General features: G+C 48.8%; 2 protein-coding genes across 40 annotated transcripts in view; both read left to right on the top strand.

Annotated features, from left to right (window-relative positions):
• The window catches only part of Mhc (myosin heavy chain), a 42186-nt gene that overhangs the window by 13248 nt on the left and 13737 nt on the right, over positions 1-15201 (top strand). For 8 of the 39 annotated variants that reach the window (XM_011155571.2, XM_011155569.2, XM_011155570.2 and 5 more), the window contains exons 9-15: positions 1166-1303; positions 1492-1761; positions 5561-5731; positions 9542-9721; positions 9905-10323; positions 11512-11629; positions 13490-13753. In XM_011155571.2, coding sequence (XP_011153873.1) covers positions 1166-1303; positions 1492-1761; positions 5561-5731; positions 9542-9721; positions 9905-10323; positions 11512-11629; positions 13490-13753 — 1560 coding nt within the window. Of the gene's footprint in view, positions 1-1165; positions 1304-1491; positions 1762-2432; positions 2604-4444; positions 4616-5560; positions 5732-7255; positions 7427-9541; positions 9722-9904; positions 10324-10860; positions 10979-11511; positions 11630-12474; positions 12593-13489; positions 13754-15201 lie in introns of all 39 variants that reach the window. The other 31 variants (XM_019845396.2, XM_011155572.3, XM_011155568.2 and 28 more) reach the window with 11 other exon arrangements.
• Positions 7542-9535, top strand: LOC112589363 (myosin-7-like). Its single transcript, XM_025302355.1, has one exon. The coding sequence runs from the start codon at positions 8031-8033 to the stop codon at positions 8226-8228; it is 198 nt and encodes a 65-aa protein (XP_025158140.1). The 5' UTR covers positions 7542-8030; the 3' UTR covers positions 8229-9535.

The following is a 15201-nucleotide window of genomic DNA, read 5'->3' as shown; positions in this document are numbered from 1 at the left end:
GACACTTTGGAAAGTCCCTGGAGACACGTGAGAGAATCTCGACGAGAATTCTCCGCTGTCCTCCCCACCCCCTCCCCCCTCCCATCGCTCTCCGTTGATGGAGAGACGACCTTCGACGATACTTTATACTTTGTAGCCCCCTCCCCCCTCCCCGCAATAGTCACCAAACAGTAATTAACATCCCCCGTTGAGATTCCAGTAGTTTGATTCATCTTGTCCCGTAAGAAGGAAGTTGTCCCGTTGAAACTTTGGTAGATCGTCGACCGAGATCGAGATCGAGACGATCAGAGACGTAGCCTCGAGAGAAACGAGATTATTCGGCGACCCGAGGTCTCGACGTCGAGAGAAGAACGATCTTCTCGAGAGGAGGAGCTAACCTTCGCGCAAGGCACGAGAAATCCTCCAGGCTGACCCTGAACGGCCGCCCTGTCGCCTGACTGCGCGTTTGATTCTATTTTTACCACGAAGAAGAAGGCGTTTTGCAAGTTGCAATCCCGTGCTTGCAACTCTGTCGTCTTCTTTGGACTCTCTTCTTCTTCTTCTTCTTCTTCTTCTTCTTCTTTCGGTGTTAAACCCGTAGTCCCGAGAGAAACCTCGTTGACTCGCGTACACTAGGAGCTCAGGAAAGAAGCCAACGTCATGTAAACACGAGCTCTGCTTCTTTGCTTCTCGGCTCGCGCTGCCGCCGCCTTGAGCGAGGCGACTTCGCTTTGAGCTTGACGCCACGCTAGCTTCTCTTCTCTCTCTCTCTCTCTATCTATCTCTCTATGTCTCTTTCTATCCTTTCTACCTGTCGCAGCTTTCGAGCACGGAAGCCGAGCGACCGATGTGACTCGGTGTGCGACGACATCGGTCGCTCGCCGTGCTTGCGAGTGTAACGTCTCCCGCTACTTGTATATACCCTTGTGTGCTTCCATTAACCGCCGCTCGTCCACGTTTATCGATCTTGACGACGCGAGAAAATCGCGTCAGAGGGTAAGCGTCGCTTCTTCATCGCTGCCTTCTTCGGTGACGAAGCTACGATTCTTCTTCCTTTTCTTTCTTTCGAGTCTTCGACTCGCGACAGATCGAACGATCTCTCGCGGCTCGAAACGGCATCCTCCTCTGACGCGAGAAACTCCCGACGAGAAACGGACGCCTGACGGAGTTTCTTTTGCCATAACAGCAAGCCTTCGACGTGTTGGGCTTCACCCAGGAGGAGAAGGACAACATCTACAAGATCACCGCGGCCGTCATGCACATGGGTGGCATGAAGTTCAAGCAAAGGGGTCGTGAGGAACAGGCTGAAGCCGATGGAACTGAGGTGAGGAACTGAGGTCTCGTACGTAAACGTTACACGGGGGCGAGCTTTTGCGCCGGGAGGAGTCGCTCGAGACTTTTCCCTCGAGACGACGACGCACGTCGTTCGTCCGCGAGTTCTTTCGCGAGATAAAACTCTGGAAACATTCCTCCCGAGATAACCACCACTTCTTCGCTTCTCGTGCCTCGCAGGAAGGTGAGCGCGTGGCTAAGCTGCTTGGCTGCGACTGTGCCGATCTTTACAAGAACTTGCTGAAACCAAGGATCAAGGTCGGTAACGAGTTCGTCACCCAGGGTCGTAACAAGGACCAAGTAGCCTACTCCGTGGGCGCCATGTCGAAGGCGATGTTCGACAGGCTGTTCAAGTGGCTGGTGAAGAAGTGTAACGAGACCCTGGACACCAAGCAGAAGAGGCAGCACTTTATCGGAGTACTGGATATTGCCGGTTTCGAGATCTTCGACGTAAGTTTCGCGGGCCACCTATCTGCCTGCACATACATACAAATACCAATACGTAGATGAACACACACCAATCGTGATCGTCGACGATTCTCGCTCAAGGTCAATTCCGTCACTACGACTTTGAAACGACAGTTTTCACCGTTTCGGTATCAGTCGAATGAAATCTTCTTACCTCATGTCGAGTTCCGATATTGCGCGCGCGCGCGCGCGCGTTGAAGACGTCGAGACGGAGAGAGATTACTTTGCTCCCTAGAGAACATGAAAGATGAAACATGAATGACATTTCCTCCCGGAGGAAAACAAGTGCGATGCACGTTCCTTCCTTCTTCGAATCGTCGACGTGATCGACGGAAACTCTCGAACAAACAGAAACTCTCAAACACACACAGTAGAAAGAAAAGAACGCCGAGGGCGCGAACAGATTTGCGCCTTCGACCCGCACGCACGCAACTTCACTCTAGAACGAACCCACGGCGAGAAGTTAAAGCAGGAAAGAGAAAAGAGAACTCGAACGAAATCGAACGTGCCACGAGAGAAGGCGGACGACGAGGTGATTCGAACTTCCCTGTCCCAGCCAGATCATCGTAAAGTCCCCCCCTTTAGATCTCTCGCAGAAAGCCTTTCAGAAGCTCGTAATTGTTATTATATCTCGATACCTCGGTGTCTCGCAGTTCAACGGCTTCGAGCAGCTCTGCATCAACTTCACCAATGAGAAGTTGCAACAGTTCTTCAACCACCACATGTTCGTGCTCGAGCAAGAGGAGTACAAGAAGGAGGGCATCGTCTGGCAGTTCATTGACTTCGGCATGGACTTGCTAGCTTGTATCGAGCTGATCGAGAAGGTGAACGATCGACGTCTATTCTTCACCTTCTGACTCTGATCTCTCTAGATGTGTAGATTTCTATGTGTACATAGATGTGGATAGATCTCTTGCAGTTTTCTTGCTTGTCGCACGTTACTCTTGTACATTCGTACGATCGTACGAATTTCAGCGAAGGACGATTGGATCTTCGTCGTAATAATGCGTCCCCTGTCGAACGTTATCGTCGTCTCTTTGGGGCATCGCGAGCCCCGACGAGAGAACTTTGACGTTCCACTGGTCTCCCGCTAGATAAATTAGATCCTCCGTATCCTCCCGAATGAACCGGTGAATATCTAATTGAATGTTTTCCTATAGAGATAGATTAGAGAAAGAATTCTTAGTATTCCGAGATGTATCCCGGACACAGTCACTCTCCCAGGTAATGATTCTTCGTATGTCACTCGTCCTGACGATGAAGAAACGCATGATTTCGAAAAGCTGTCTTTTATCAACATTCTAGTCTCTCTAGAGATAACACCTCCTTCTCTTTCCGTGGAAGTAACGGATAATTTTTCTAACCACGGAATCTTTTCTTCGAGGCGGCATGACTGTCGATACACGGATCCTTTTATCGAGAAGCATGCTTACGTAAGACCTCGAGGAACGTTCGTTTGCTCGATCTCTGGCTCCAAGAGGCAGCACGCATCAGGTAAAGAGATGTTTGTTCCATTCATCGAGCAAAGATATATCACACGAGTCATCATTGTTGTTGTCGAAACAGTGTCGAAACAGTGGACAGTTCACTATTGTATTGTAAACATGGTGTAAAGTTGATTAACCGCCCCCTGCCCCCTGTCACCGTGCCTGAACTTTGAACGAACCGCATACGTTCAACTGTCCATTAGCAAACGGGACGGTCAGGATCGTGTAGGGAGTCCTCTTCCTCTTGGTTTTCTTCACGTTGGTGACTGACAGAGAATTGAGATGGTAGTTGTTGGAAGTAGACTAATACCGTTGAATCCCCTCCCCTATACTTGACTCTCACCAAGTCCAAGATTGTACGAGACGAGCAAACTATTCGTCTTTGACCGCATCTCTCACTCTCTTTGACCCTTTGATGTCACTCGAACCTACCTAGACCTGTGAGTGTTGCGGAACAATTGCTGGTAATTTGGTACAGACCGGTGAGTTTGTGAAGCCCAGAAATCTCGAAAAACGATCTCATGCTAGATCGCACGTTGCAAGATTGACCCGTAAATCACCTATAAACCTATATAAACGGTGCGTTTACACCACCGACACCGTAGCATCCTGTAAAAGACATCCTGTATATAAAATCGTAAGAATCCTTGCAGCAGGATATCTCGAGAAGCCCAAGGTTTCGTCGACGAGTCGACGACTAGACGATCGCAGACCCGAGTTTATTTCGTCATTCTGACGAAACTACACATTTTAACGGACAACTCTTTTTATAAATTATAAATGAGAAGAAATATAAAAAATTACCAGTTTTTCTATTTGATTTATGTAATATTTCGCAATATTTCAAGTTTTGAATACGAATCGCCGATCGTGTCATAAATTATGCTTGAAAAAACGAATTAACGAATGAACGGCACTCTCTACCGTCCGTCGATTGTTCCGTCGGTCAAAACCTTGGGCAATTCCATTCCATCCAGTGTTACGAGTGTAGGTGTGCGTGTGTATATAAGACATCCTTCGGAAGGAAGGCGCTCGCGCCGTGAGCGTGAAGCAGGATCGAGAGAGAACCGCGTGTGGGAACGCCTGTAATGAGCGCGGCAAATGTTCCGAAGTTGCGGGGATAAACGACAAGTAGGATACCACGTACACACGCATGCCTGTTTCTTGCTCTCGAACAGTTCAACAGCTTCGAGCAGCTCTGCATCAACTTCACCAACGAGAAGCTGCAGCAGTTCTTCAACCACCACATGTTCGTCCTCGAACAAGAGGAGTACACGAGGGAGGGCATAGAGTGGGCCTTCATAGATTTTGGCATGGACCTGCTCGCATGTATCGACCTAATCGAGAAGGTACAAAGGACCGCGGAACAATCCTGGCCAGCAAAGACCCGACAGATGGGTTCGGCCGAAATGATTAAGAAACAAAAGAAAGTCTGAAACAAAAAGAAAGCAATCAGCGACGTGAGCTGAATAACGCACGAGTGAACGATACGACGAGGATTTGCGACCCACCGCCAACACACCACCACCAGCACGCAGGAATCCCTGATGATTTATCGCAGATCAGAGGAGACCGCCCCATACTAACGCTTTTTATCCTGGAAAGGCCAGTCAAGTGATCGTCCACTGTTTTTTTTGTATCCGTGTCATATCTTGATCGTAATATCTGTTTATCCCGATCCTCCTTCATCCGATCCTCTCTTCTTTGTGTCTCGGTCTCGATCTTTGGTTTCAACCGCGTATTGTTTGTCGTCTCAATACCGCGCTTTATTTATTTATCAATACCACGACTAAGTGTTCTACAGTCCTTTCCTCTCCCCCGTACATCGGGGATCGTAGATCGTCGTCAATTTTTGCGTCATGATAACGTAACGGGTTGTAATCGCGAGTCTTTTTACTAAACGGAAGGATTCGTACGTGTTTCTTTTCTTTTCTTTTCCTTCTCTTTTCTTTATTGTAATTCATATGCACAAAGTGCATCGTATACGTATTCGTGGCGGGAATTCCGCGAAACTCATGATCGAGTCCAATAAGTTTACAAGACTTGGATCCCTTTCTTTCAGAATCGCGCAGATATCTCGAAATAATGAAACGTAACACACATATATATATATATATATATACGACACAGCAGACATCGACTCGAGGTCGCATCGAATCTAGTCTCACTGATAATGTTTTCTCTCTGTACCCCAACCCCGATCCCCTGTTTGATCCTTTCTGCTCATCTATCCCTTGCCTTCTGTCACACGTGTCTCGCCGCACGCCTGCGCGCGCATATGCCGCAAACAATAGTACAACGGCTTTGAGCAGCTCTGCATCAACTTCACCAACGAGAAGTTGCAGCAATTCTTCAACCACCACATGTTCGTGCTGGAGCAAGAGGAGTATAAAAAGGAGGGCATCGATTGGGTGTTCATTGACTTCGGCATGGACTTGTTAGCTTGTATCGACCTAATCGAGAAGGTATTTTATCGTCGGTGACCTCGTGGTCACGGTTGAGAATTCGATCCGCCGCCAGCCGGCCAGACGATCGAGTCCATGGATGATGAACGAGTTTGACGTGATCGACTTCCGGAATCTTGATCGACGTTTCCGGGATCTTTCGCCAAGACACCAGAACCTGATTGCGAAATGTTGATGCTGCTTTACGTTGACTTTGCGCGCTTACGTCTATGATAACCAGTTTTTCCATTCGGCCGAAAGTTCTCTTCGACGATGACTGAATCAAGGTACTTCCGCCGACTTCCGAAGGTACTTGGTACAGGTGCTTCGCTCCACTTTCTTTCTCTTTTCTCTCTTTCTCTACGGTCATTCTCTTCCCCTTTCGCTTCGTGGCCCCGCCCCGCTCTCCCCACGTAACATCCCGCCGCAACGGCACCAATGTCGTGTCCGTCGTGAAAGAGGGTCGTTCAATGAATTGAGCGACGGTCAGAATGAAAATCACTGTGTGACTTCTCTTTGAAGATCTACTGGGTCCGGTTCGCAATCCTGAAGAGACCGGGACGAACCGAAGCAAAGGAAGAAAAGCGGGAACGCCGCCAACGAAGTTCACTATCAAAATTAATTGCAATTGGTAGACGAGGAGATGATGAATTTTGCTGCTTTTTTAAGCGAACTTTTCCAGCGAATGTTGAATCTTGATGATCCGTGAAAGCTCGATGATTAAGAGATGCACCCTGTTGGGCGCGATATTAATCAACGAGTTTTAGAATAAAGTATAGAGTAGAGTAGAATAGAAAATTAGAGACAAACTACTACAAATTATTTGAAGAAACGAACGCCGACGAGAAATTATAATAATGGCTCGCACGCTCGCAGCGACGAGCGTGCTTAGCAACAATTAGCGACCCAGTACACTAATGCCCCCTGCCCCCTTGCCCCTGGGAAAAGAAAAAAACACATAGAGTGTCATCCCCTGAGTTCACCATGCACCCCGCACCCCGCAAAAGTCTGTTCGGTTAATCGAGATGCGATTAATCGAGCAAACTTTGTCGACACGACAAAGTTTGGGCGCACCGTCGCTGTCAACGGACGTTACGACAAACTTGAGAGACTTGAGATTATTGCGTCTCTTTGAGAAGTCTCTTTGAAGTGAATAAGACTACCTTGATTCTCGAACTCGAACGAACCACTCGACAAGATTCTCTCGATTTCGTCGCACGTTGGGAAATAACCGCCAAACGGGCACATTGAGTGCACCCTCTCTCGACACCCCTTTGACCCGAGTGTTGAGCAACGCTGGCAACCCTGGCCCCAATACTCATCCCCCGCCCCCTGCCCCGGCCCCAAGTGTATTTCATCGAACGATGAAAGCGCAGAATCGATGTCATCATCGGTCGAGCATCAGACTCCTTGCACTCCAGGCAGCACTAATGACGGCTGTTCCCACCTTGTTTCTTTTTCCGTTCTCGTCGCTTAACCCCCCTTCGTGCGCGAATACTGCATGGACGCCGCACTCTTCTCTCGCTCGGTCGGTCGGTCGAGCAGTTCAACAGCTTTGAGCAGCTGTGCATCAACTTCACCAACGAGAAGTTGCAGCAGTTCTTCAACCACCACATGTTCATCCTCGAGCAAGAGGAGTACAAGCGCGAGGGCATTGAGTGGACGTTCATTGACTTCGGCATGGACCTCCAGCAGACTATCGATCTGATCGAGAAGGTACCACCTGGCCGGCCGCCGCAGGCCGCGCGGCAGGTCGAGCGCGATCGTGAGATCGCCCGTGAGGACGCCCGAGGACACTCGAGATTCCTCGCGCGAACATTACATATATAGATCTGCTAGAGACCGCCGTTGAATGTGCTCCTGTCTTGACTGTCTGCTCGATCGATACTAACTCTATTTCCCGTCATCGTCTTTGGTCTCCGTCTATCGCCGCGTCGGTCGAAAAGTGGCACGATTTGGGGTAATGAGGACAATCCGTCGATTTTCTTTCGAAAGATCGACATTGAAACGCAGTAGTTGAAACAACTATGAAAAAGTGTACAACACCTCTTTCGTCGTGTCACCTTCGACTGCGCCGCGACAGAATCCAGGATCGGAGGCGGATGGACAGCGCCCGACACGGGAGGACGCGGATGTCCTCTGCGCATCGTTAAACCACTTTTTCTCTTTTTTCTGTTTTCTCTCTTTGTTTTTCTCGCACTATCACACACTCTCTCTCTCTCTCTCTCTTTTTCTTTTTCTCTCTCTTTCTCTCTATCTCTTCCTCGCTCTTCGCTGTGTGCCTGTGTTGCGTGTTGCATCAACCACGTCGCCGTGGTGCATGCAGTTCAACAGCTTCGAGCAGCTCTGCATCAACTTCACCAACGAGAAGCTGCAACAATACTTCAACCACTACATGTTCGTGCTCGAGCAGGAAGAGTACGAGCGCGAGGGTATCGAGTGGACCTTCATCGATTTTGGTTTGGATTTGCAGCCGACGATCACTCTGATCGAGAAGGTAAAGCGTCGGTCCGCCTAAGACCCGGGCTCGAGCTGGATCCAGCTGGATCCGTCGTATAACCAGGCTCTCGCTTTACTTTCTCGCGAGCTTACGCGCGAATTTGGGAAACTGCTGTTTACGCTACCGCGTATTGTTTGCCTCTCTGTATATACATGTGTGTGTGTGTGTGTGTGTGTGTGTACCAATATTTAATTGTATACATATTTAGTTTCATGATTGTTGCGAGTCTAACACGTCCGTTGGGCATGAGATACGCATCTCGAAGAAAGTTTTCATAGCAAAAATTGTCCACGATGTTTGTCGACGTGGAACTGTCTTTCTCTCTCTCTCTCTCTCTCTCTCTCTCTCAGATTGAATTTAAATATTTCCGTTTGAGAAATTTCGCGTTAAACTCGGAACAACATGCATATCTCGCTGTACTGAACGAAAGGACCGACGCATCGGGAGAGGCGATCGCGTTCTCACGCTGACGGAGCGGATAACAGCGAGAACGTCAGCAAAGTCGCGAACAAGTTCGCGAAAATTCGCGACAAGCCTCACCGACGCATCGCTCTGGCGAATCGAGAGAAGTAGAATTACGATGTAACGCAATACTAAGAGTAGCGTTGGGGTTTTCCCTGTACGTATCCCGTAGTCTAGATATAGTGCAAGATTAATTATTAGTCGACAATTAATTCGTACGGACCTTGGCTCGCAAGAGCAAGCACTGACTCGCCGGTTTGATTTAACCGTCTCAAAGAGAAATTAATTCGTGCATTAACGGCGCACCTCGTAATCGGCCGATTTAACGAAGTTGCAGGCTGATTCTGGCAACTTTTAACGGCACTGTCGTTATCGTTGCATTTTCGTCGCGCCATTCTACGATGTATATACATGGTAGAAGAGGATACGCGAGACGACAACGTAACGACAACAGTGTCGTTAAAAGAGTAAAACGGGACGAGCCGATTGGCGAGCAAGTAGATAACACGAGCGTGTCATACCATATCATCAAGTAGAGCCACCAAGTAGTCTGTTTTCAGTAAAAAGTTGGGACACTAATAATAACGAGAGTTTCGCGAATCAAAGTTGCCTTCATCGCCGTAACTTCATTCGGCAGAGACGAGTTTAAACGAGCGATATTGAACGAGGTAACATTCGCGGATTATAATTCATGCGGATTTCCGAGAAGAAGAAAGTACAAGATAACTGTTTTATAAAATCGATATATTATTACTACATTTTCGCGTAAACGCTACTCTTGGAAAATGCGAAGTCCTCGAGCCATCGCGGAGACTGACGCACAACTTTTCTCTGTCTCTCTCTCTCTCTCTATTGCCTCGCGATCGCAGCCTATGGGTATCCTGTCCATCCTTGAAGAAGAGTCTATGTTCCCGAAAGCCACCGACAAGACCTTCGAGGAGAAGTTGAACAACAACCATCTCGGCAAAAGCCCCAACTACTTGAAGCCGAAGCCGCCGAAACCGGGCCAACAGGCGGCTCACTTCGCCATCGGCCATTATGCCGGCAACGTAAGTATAACTCTACTATTCGAGAGAGCGAATAGATCCTCTCAGCCACGCGAGATTCTCTCTCTCTCTCTCTCTCTCTCTCTCTCTCTCTCCCTCTCCCTCTCTCTCTCTCTCTCTCTCTCTCTCTCTCTCTCTCTCTCTCTCTGTCGGAAACGGTACTGAAAGATACCGCTCGCATTCCAGGTACCCTACAACATAACCGGCTGGCTAGAGAAGAACAAGGACCCGCTGAACGACACGGTAGTCGACCAATACAAAAAGTCTAGCAACAAGTTGCTGGTGGAGATCTTCGCTGATCATCCCGGTCAGTCCGGTGACGCCGGTGGCGGCGGCGGCGGCAAGGGCGGACGTGGTAAGAAGGGCGGTGGTTTCTCCACGGTGTCGTCGTCCTATAGGGAACAGTTGAACAACCTCATGACCACTCTGAGGGCCACCCAACCTCACTTTGTCCGTTGCATCATCCCCAATGAGTTGAAGCAACCGGGCGTGATTGACTCCCACTTGGTGATGCATCAGCTCACTTGTAACGGTGTACTTGAAGGCATCCGTATCTGTCGTAAAGGATTCCCCAACAGGATGGTGTATCCTGACTTCAAGCTACGGTAAGAATCGTCTCTCTCCGATCAACTAGTCAAGGTTGTCAAGGTTGTCATTCTCGAGGAATCGAGTCGAAATTTTTACACAAGACTCTTCGCGAACAGTATTCTTGCAGTCTTTCTTCAGCGGTTATAAAACGTCAACACAATAATATTAAGAAAGAACGATATCTAAGAGGATGTTTTCATCTTTTTTTTTTTTTTTTGAAATTTGAAAGAAAATTTCTTTCCAGGATAGCAGTTTGATAGTAATGATAGTAATGATAGTTCTCTCGATCCTCGAGCATAGTGAATAGCGATTCTCAAAAAAATCTGTCGTCGTTTACCGATTCCCTTCGAATTTAGATTTCCTTCCTTCTTTCTTTTCCAATTTTTGGTCAATATGCGCCTCGACTCGACAGATTTTTGTGAATACTTTGAGGGAATCTCCCCATTTGTCACGCGAATGACTCTTAGCGGGAAAGCGTGGGAAAGAGTATTACGTTCCGTAGCGCATCGATTCGCAATATATGACGTGACTTTTATGTTGTGACCGTTGTGTAGTTACATGATCCTAGCGCCGGCCGCAATGGCGGCCCAGAAAGAACCCAAGGTCGCCGCGGCTAAGTGTTTCGAGGAGATCGCTCTCGATCCGGACAGCTACAGGATCGGTAACACCAAGGCTAGTTGACGCAGATAGAAATTAATCCGACTATTCCGCCCCGACTTGACCGACTTTGGGTGCTCCACCCCCCCCCCCCTTACCTCTCTAGCGAATGCAATGTCAACCGTGTTGATTGTGTCAGAATGCACCCGATTGATCGTTCGATCTCACCCGACCCGATTAAGAAGAGCCCGATTTAGAGAAGTGACATTAGAGAATCGACTCCGTGCACGTGGTACCTGATTAGAGGATTAGATTAGAAGAAATTAGACGATTGGGATATAGAGAATTAGATTAGCGGGTTGCTCTCTCCGAAGGATACTACTCCGTGCACGCGGAATGCCCCTCCCTCCCCTCTAAATTTGAGAGACCGTCATTTAGCGATGAGGAGTGAACCGATCGAGACGACGAAGAGGAGCGTTGGAGATCCGGGGGATCCACGGAGAATCCCCCTCGAACCCCCTCGTGGGGTTATTCTTGTATAGATCCCCTGATGTATTAATTAGTTCGTTTGCCCCCGTTTGCCCCGTGTTACCCCGGCTCCCTGATAGGTACAAGATCTTGGCGCCCGCGGCAGTCGACAAGGCGAAGGAGCCGAAGGAAGCGGCCGGAGCTATTCTGGAGTCCACCGGCCTCGAACCCGATATGTACCGTCTTGGACACACCAAGGCACGTTTCCCCCTGTGTTCCCCCCGTGTTCGCGGTGTTCGTGCCGAGCTGATTTTTCGGCGACCTCCGACACGAATGTGGCTTCAGCGACGCAGCTCGACGACGCTCGACGCGGCCGGTCGAGGAGCATTGTGTCCGATTGCTTCTTCCCGTATCCCGTATGAAGGGGCTGAGAAAGACGGGCGATTTCCTGTCCAGCGACACGATGGTCTCTCGATCGCGCGCGAGCATCGTCGCGCCACCGCTGACTGTAAATAGGCTATTGTCGTCGGTGACGTTCTTAACCTTTTTGGTCACGTCAGTGCCCTTAACGACTGGGCGACAGACAGAAAAAGCGTGAGTCTTGAGTAGTGCATTAAGGGAGGTGCATCAACGAGACGAGTCGCGTCTGATGGCGACCGATGTTCATGATGACGAATTAAATTCCCGCGTGATAATTTGTCCGTCGCGTTTTAGCATCCGCATCTCGACTCGATCCTTCAGACGCAATTCGCAGCGAAGCGTGCCCTCCTCTCGCGAGACTCGTGCTTTGGGCCGCCGCCCTCCCCCCCTCCGCACGAGATCAGAACAGGACCGAGAAGATCTCTCCCTGATTCAAGTATCCCCGAAAAGGACACCCTGTTTATAGTTATAGCCCCACCCCACCTTGCCCCGCCCCCGTAAATTAAGTGAACATTCTCGATTCAACAGCAACGAGAACCGTATCGAGATTGATGATAAGCCTCTAACCTAGCGTGGTGATTTTTTCTGTCTGTTTTGAACACCCACACATCACCGCCACATCCAAATACCACAATACCACACACACGATACCGCACGAAAATGACCGACGCGGCCAAATGCAGATACAAAATTCTGTGCGCCAATGCTGTCCCAGAGCCTTGCGAGCCGCAAAAAGCCACGCGGATCATCCTGGAGACGATCAATCTGGAGAGCGATCAGTATCGCATGGGTCACACCAAGGTACCTAGGTGGTCCACGTCGTGCAGCGTCACGGCGCAAAGCGCGCATTTATCTACCTACCTGTGCAAAGGCGAGGGGACATTCGTGAGGATGCGCACTCGTGCATCTGCACGACCCTCCGGAGGTCCTCCGGCAGCCTCAGCGTTGCTTTGCCGACCCTCGCACATCGTCGACGTCGTTTACACGCCAACGTCAAGGAACATAGTATCGGCGACGGCGACGGCGACGGCGACGGCGGCGGGAGAGCGCGTTCTCGCGCACCGACGTGCGAAAATCCAACATTATATCCGCTGCATATTTATATATCCGTTGGACGTTGGCCATCGAAACGTCGTCGAAGAGTGTCAATTTAACAGCGCACACCGCTTCGACTATTAACCATTCTTCCAGCCTCGTTCGCGCCTCATCTTGACAAATTAACACCACCGATGATCATCGCGCTAACAAAGGACACTCTTGCCAAGCGCACCTTTTCTCAACGTGGTGTGTGTGTGTGTGATGTATGTTGAGAAGCGTGAGGCAACTTCTGTCTAATCCTCGTGTGAAATAATGACCCACTTTCCGAAAGCTAAAAACGGCATGGAAGGCCAGTCTTTGTGGAAAGTAATCGATACGATCGATGTTATCGCGATTATCCACCGGCGACTTCACGCGAATTCACACTGCTAAAGAATTACGCTTCGATTATCTGTCTAGCGGGATTTTGTCATTGCGCAGAACTACTGCCGCTACATTATTCTCTTCGTCTCTCTTGTTCATTTGGGCGACTGTCGACTTCACCGCTCCGGTCGATAAACGAGATACATCCTCGTCGACGAAACGTCGCCGGTATGAACGCGGTATCAGGCTCTTAACGTTCCGCTCTTGGTCTTTTCTCGCTCCCGCGAAAATATACAGGTATTCTTCCGTGCCGGAGTCCTGGGTCAGATGGAGGAACTCCGCGATGAGCGTCTCGGCAAGATCGTGTCCTGGATGCAGGCGTACATCAGGGGTTACTTGTCTCGTAAGGATTACAAGAAACTCCAGGAACAACGCCTGGCCCTCGTGGTCGTCCAGAGGAACCTGAGAAAGTACCTCCAACTCCGCACCTGGCCATGGTGGAAACTGTGGCAGAAGATCAAGCCTCTTCTCAACGTCACTCGTATCGAGGACGAGATGGCCGTAAGTGCCTCGTTTCCCTTTTTCTTCTTCACGGGTTTATCAATATTTTTATTATTCTTTTCTCGCGCGTATTATATTTATAGAGATTTTACGAGAAAAAAATTAATGCCGGTGATGGGATAAGAAAATAATTTTTAATTTTGAAAGATACGAATCGATTATGGTGGTGCCATTTGAGAAAGATACAAGATCAAGTGCATCGCCAACAGAGATTTTATTCTTCTGTGTAGCTTTCTTTTTGTGTTTTACGCTTTAAGGAAATATGAAGGATAAATAAGGTCGGCTCGATCGGCACCCTGCAGCCTTGATTGATGAAAACGGAAATACAACGGTATCGTCCCGTTTCATTTTTGGTAAATTGATAGATTGTTTTTTTTTTTGTTAACATGCACCGTCTCCCTCGAGGAAACGATATTCTACTTCGTGTTGCAAGAACGAAACGTGTTCGTTCCGCGAAAACGGAAAGCTCGAAACGACGCGCCACACGAGCTTGGGAAAATAAAGCTTCGACTTGACGTTGATTTACAAGGTTTCGTGCTTAACCAAGCGAACTCGCCGTGGAATTTGTTTCTTCTTTTGCTGGATCGCGCGCGCGCGCGCGTGACGGTTCCAGCTTCCAGACGTGCGCGTTTATTTATGCGCCGCCTGGTCTTCTCGTTTTCACGGCTCGCCCCCGAGCAAGCCCGGAGCAGCTTCTCCGGAACTGAGCTTTTTCCGCGCGCGCGCTTCTTTCGCACTCTTATAATACTTTTATGCGAGTCTGAATTTTGCAATTTATTTATTTGAACTTGCGTCTCTCCCTTTCTTTCGCTCTTTCTCTCTTTCGTTTATTTCTCAACGGCCTTTGGCAACTTGATCACTTCTTCGAAGACGTTTTCTCTTTCCAGAAAGAAGAATAGAAAATGTTCTTTGATGAGCACGCGAATTCATCTTGACTTAAGCAAATTTTCGTCTCGACTGCTCTTACATTCTTTTCCGTCGAAATTGGTGTGGAAGTTTCCCCTCGGTTGCCGATTGCAGACCATCTCGAGAGAGATTTTGGTCGATCTTTTTGGAACATTGGGGCTTCTAATTTCGTTCATCTCTTACTCCCCTCCGCTGTCGAATCGTCTATATTTTCGACTCTATAAGCCCGAATTAACGAGAATCAAGGGAATCCGCATGTACGATCTCTCGTTCACCAGTTCGCTAATACCACCACTTCTTAAATTAGAAGCATAATAAAGGCAGAACGGTGAATCAACGCTTTGATCATGTTACCGGAGACTTCTTATAATAGACCGTGCTCCTCTCTCGGTAGAAATTTTTGCGATTTTTCTCTCCTTCAGAGACATTACCAGGGGCTCGCTCGTCGTATTTCCTTCAAGCTTTGTCGTTTCCTTCAAAATTGTCTCGCTTCTAATTTCTGATACACGTCGGCGCTGACACTTGTTGAAAAATTCCAACCT

The sequence above is a fragment of the Harpegnathos saltator genome, unplaced genomic scaffold, assembly GCF_003227715.2.
Source record: "Harpegnathos saltator strain DR-91 unplaced genomic scaffold, Hsal_v8.6 scaffold114, whole genome shotgun sequence".
In the NCBI taxonomy this organism is placed as follows: Eukaryota; Metazoa; Arthropoda; class Insecta; order Hymenoptera; family Formicidae; genus Harpegnathos; species Harpegnathos saltator.
The sequence above is the reverse complement of the archived record's forward strand: the minus strand, read 5'-3'. Positions and strand labels throughout refer to the sequence as shown.

Excerpts from the sequence above, each read along its gene's own strand:
- LOC112589363 (XM_025302355.1), top strand. The coding sequence starts at position 8,031 with ATGCAGTTCAACAGCTTCGAGCAGCTCTGCATCAACTTCACCAACGAG.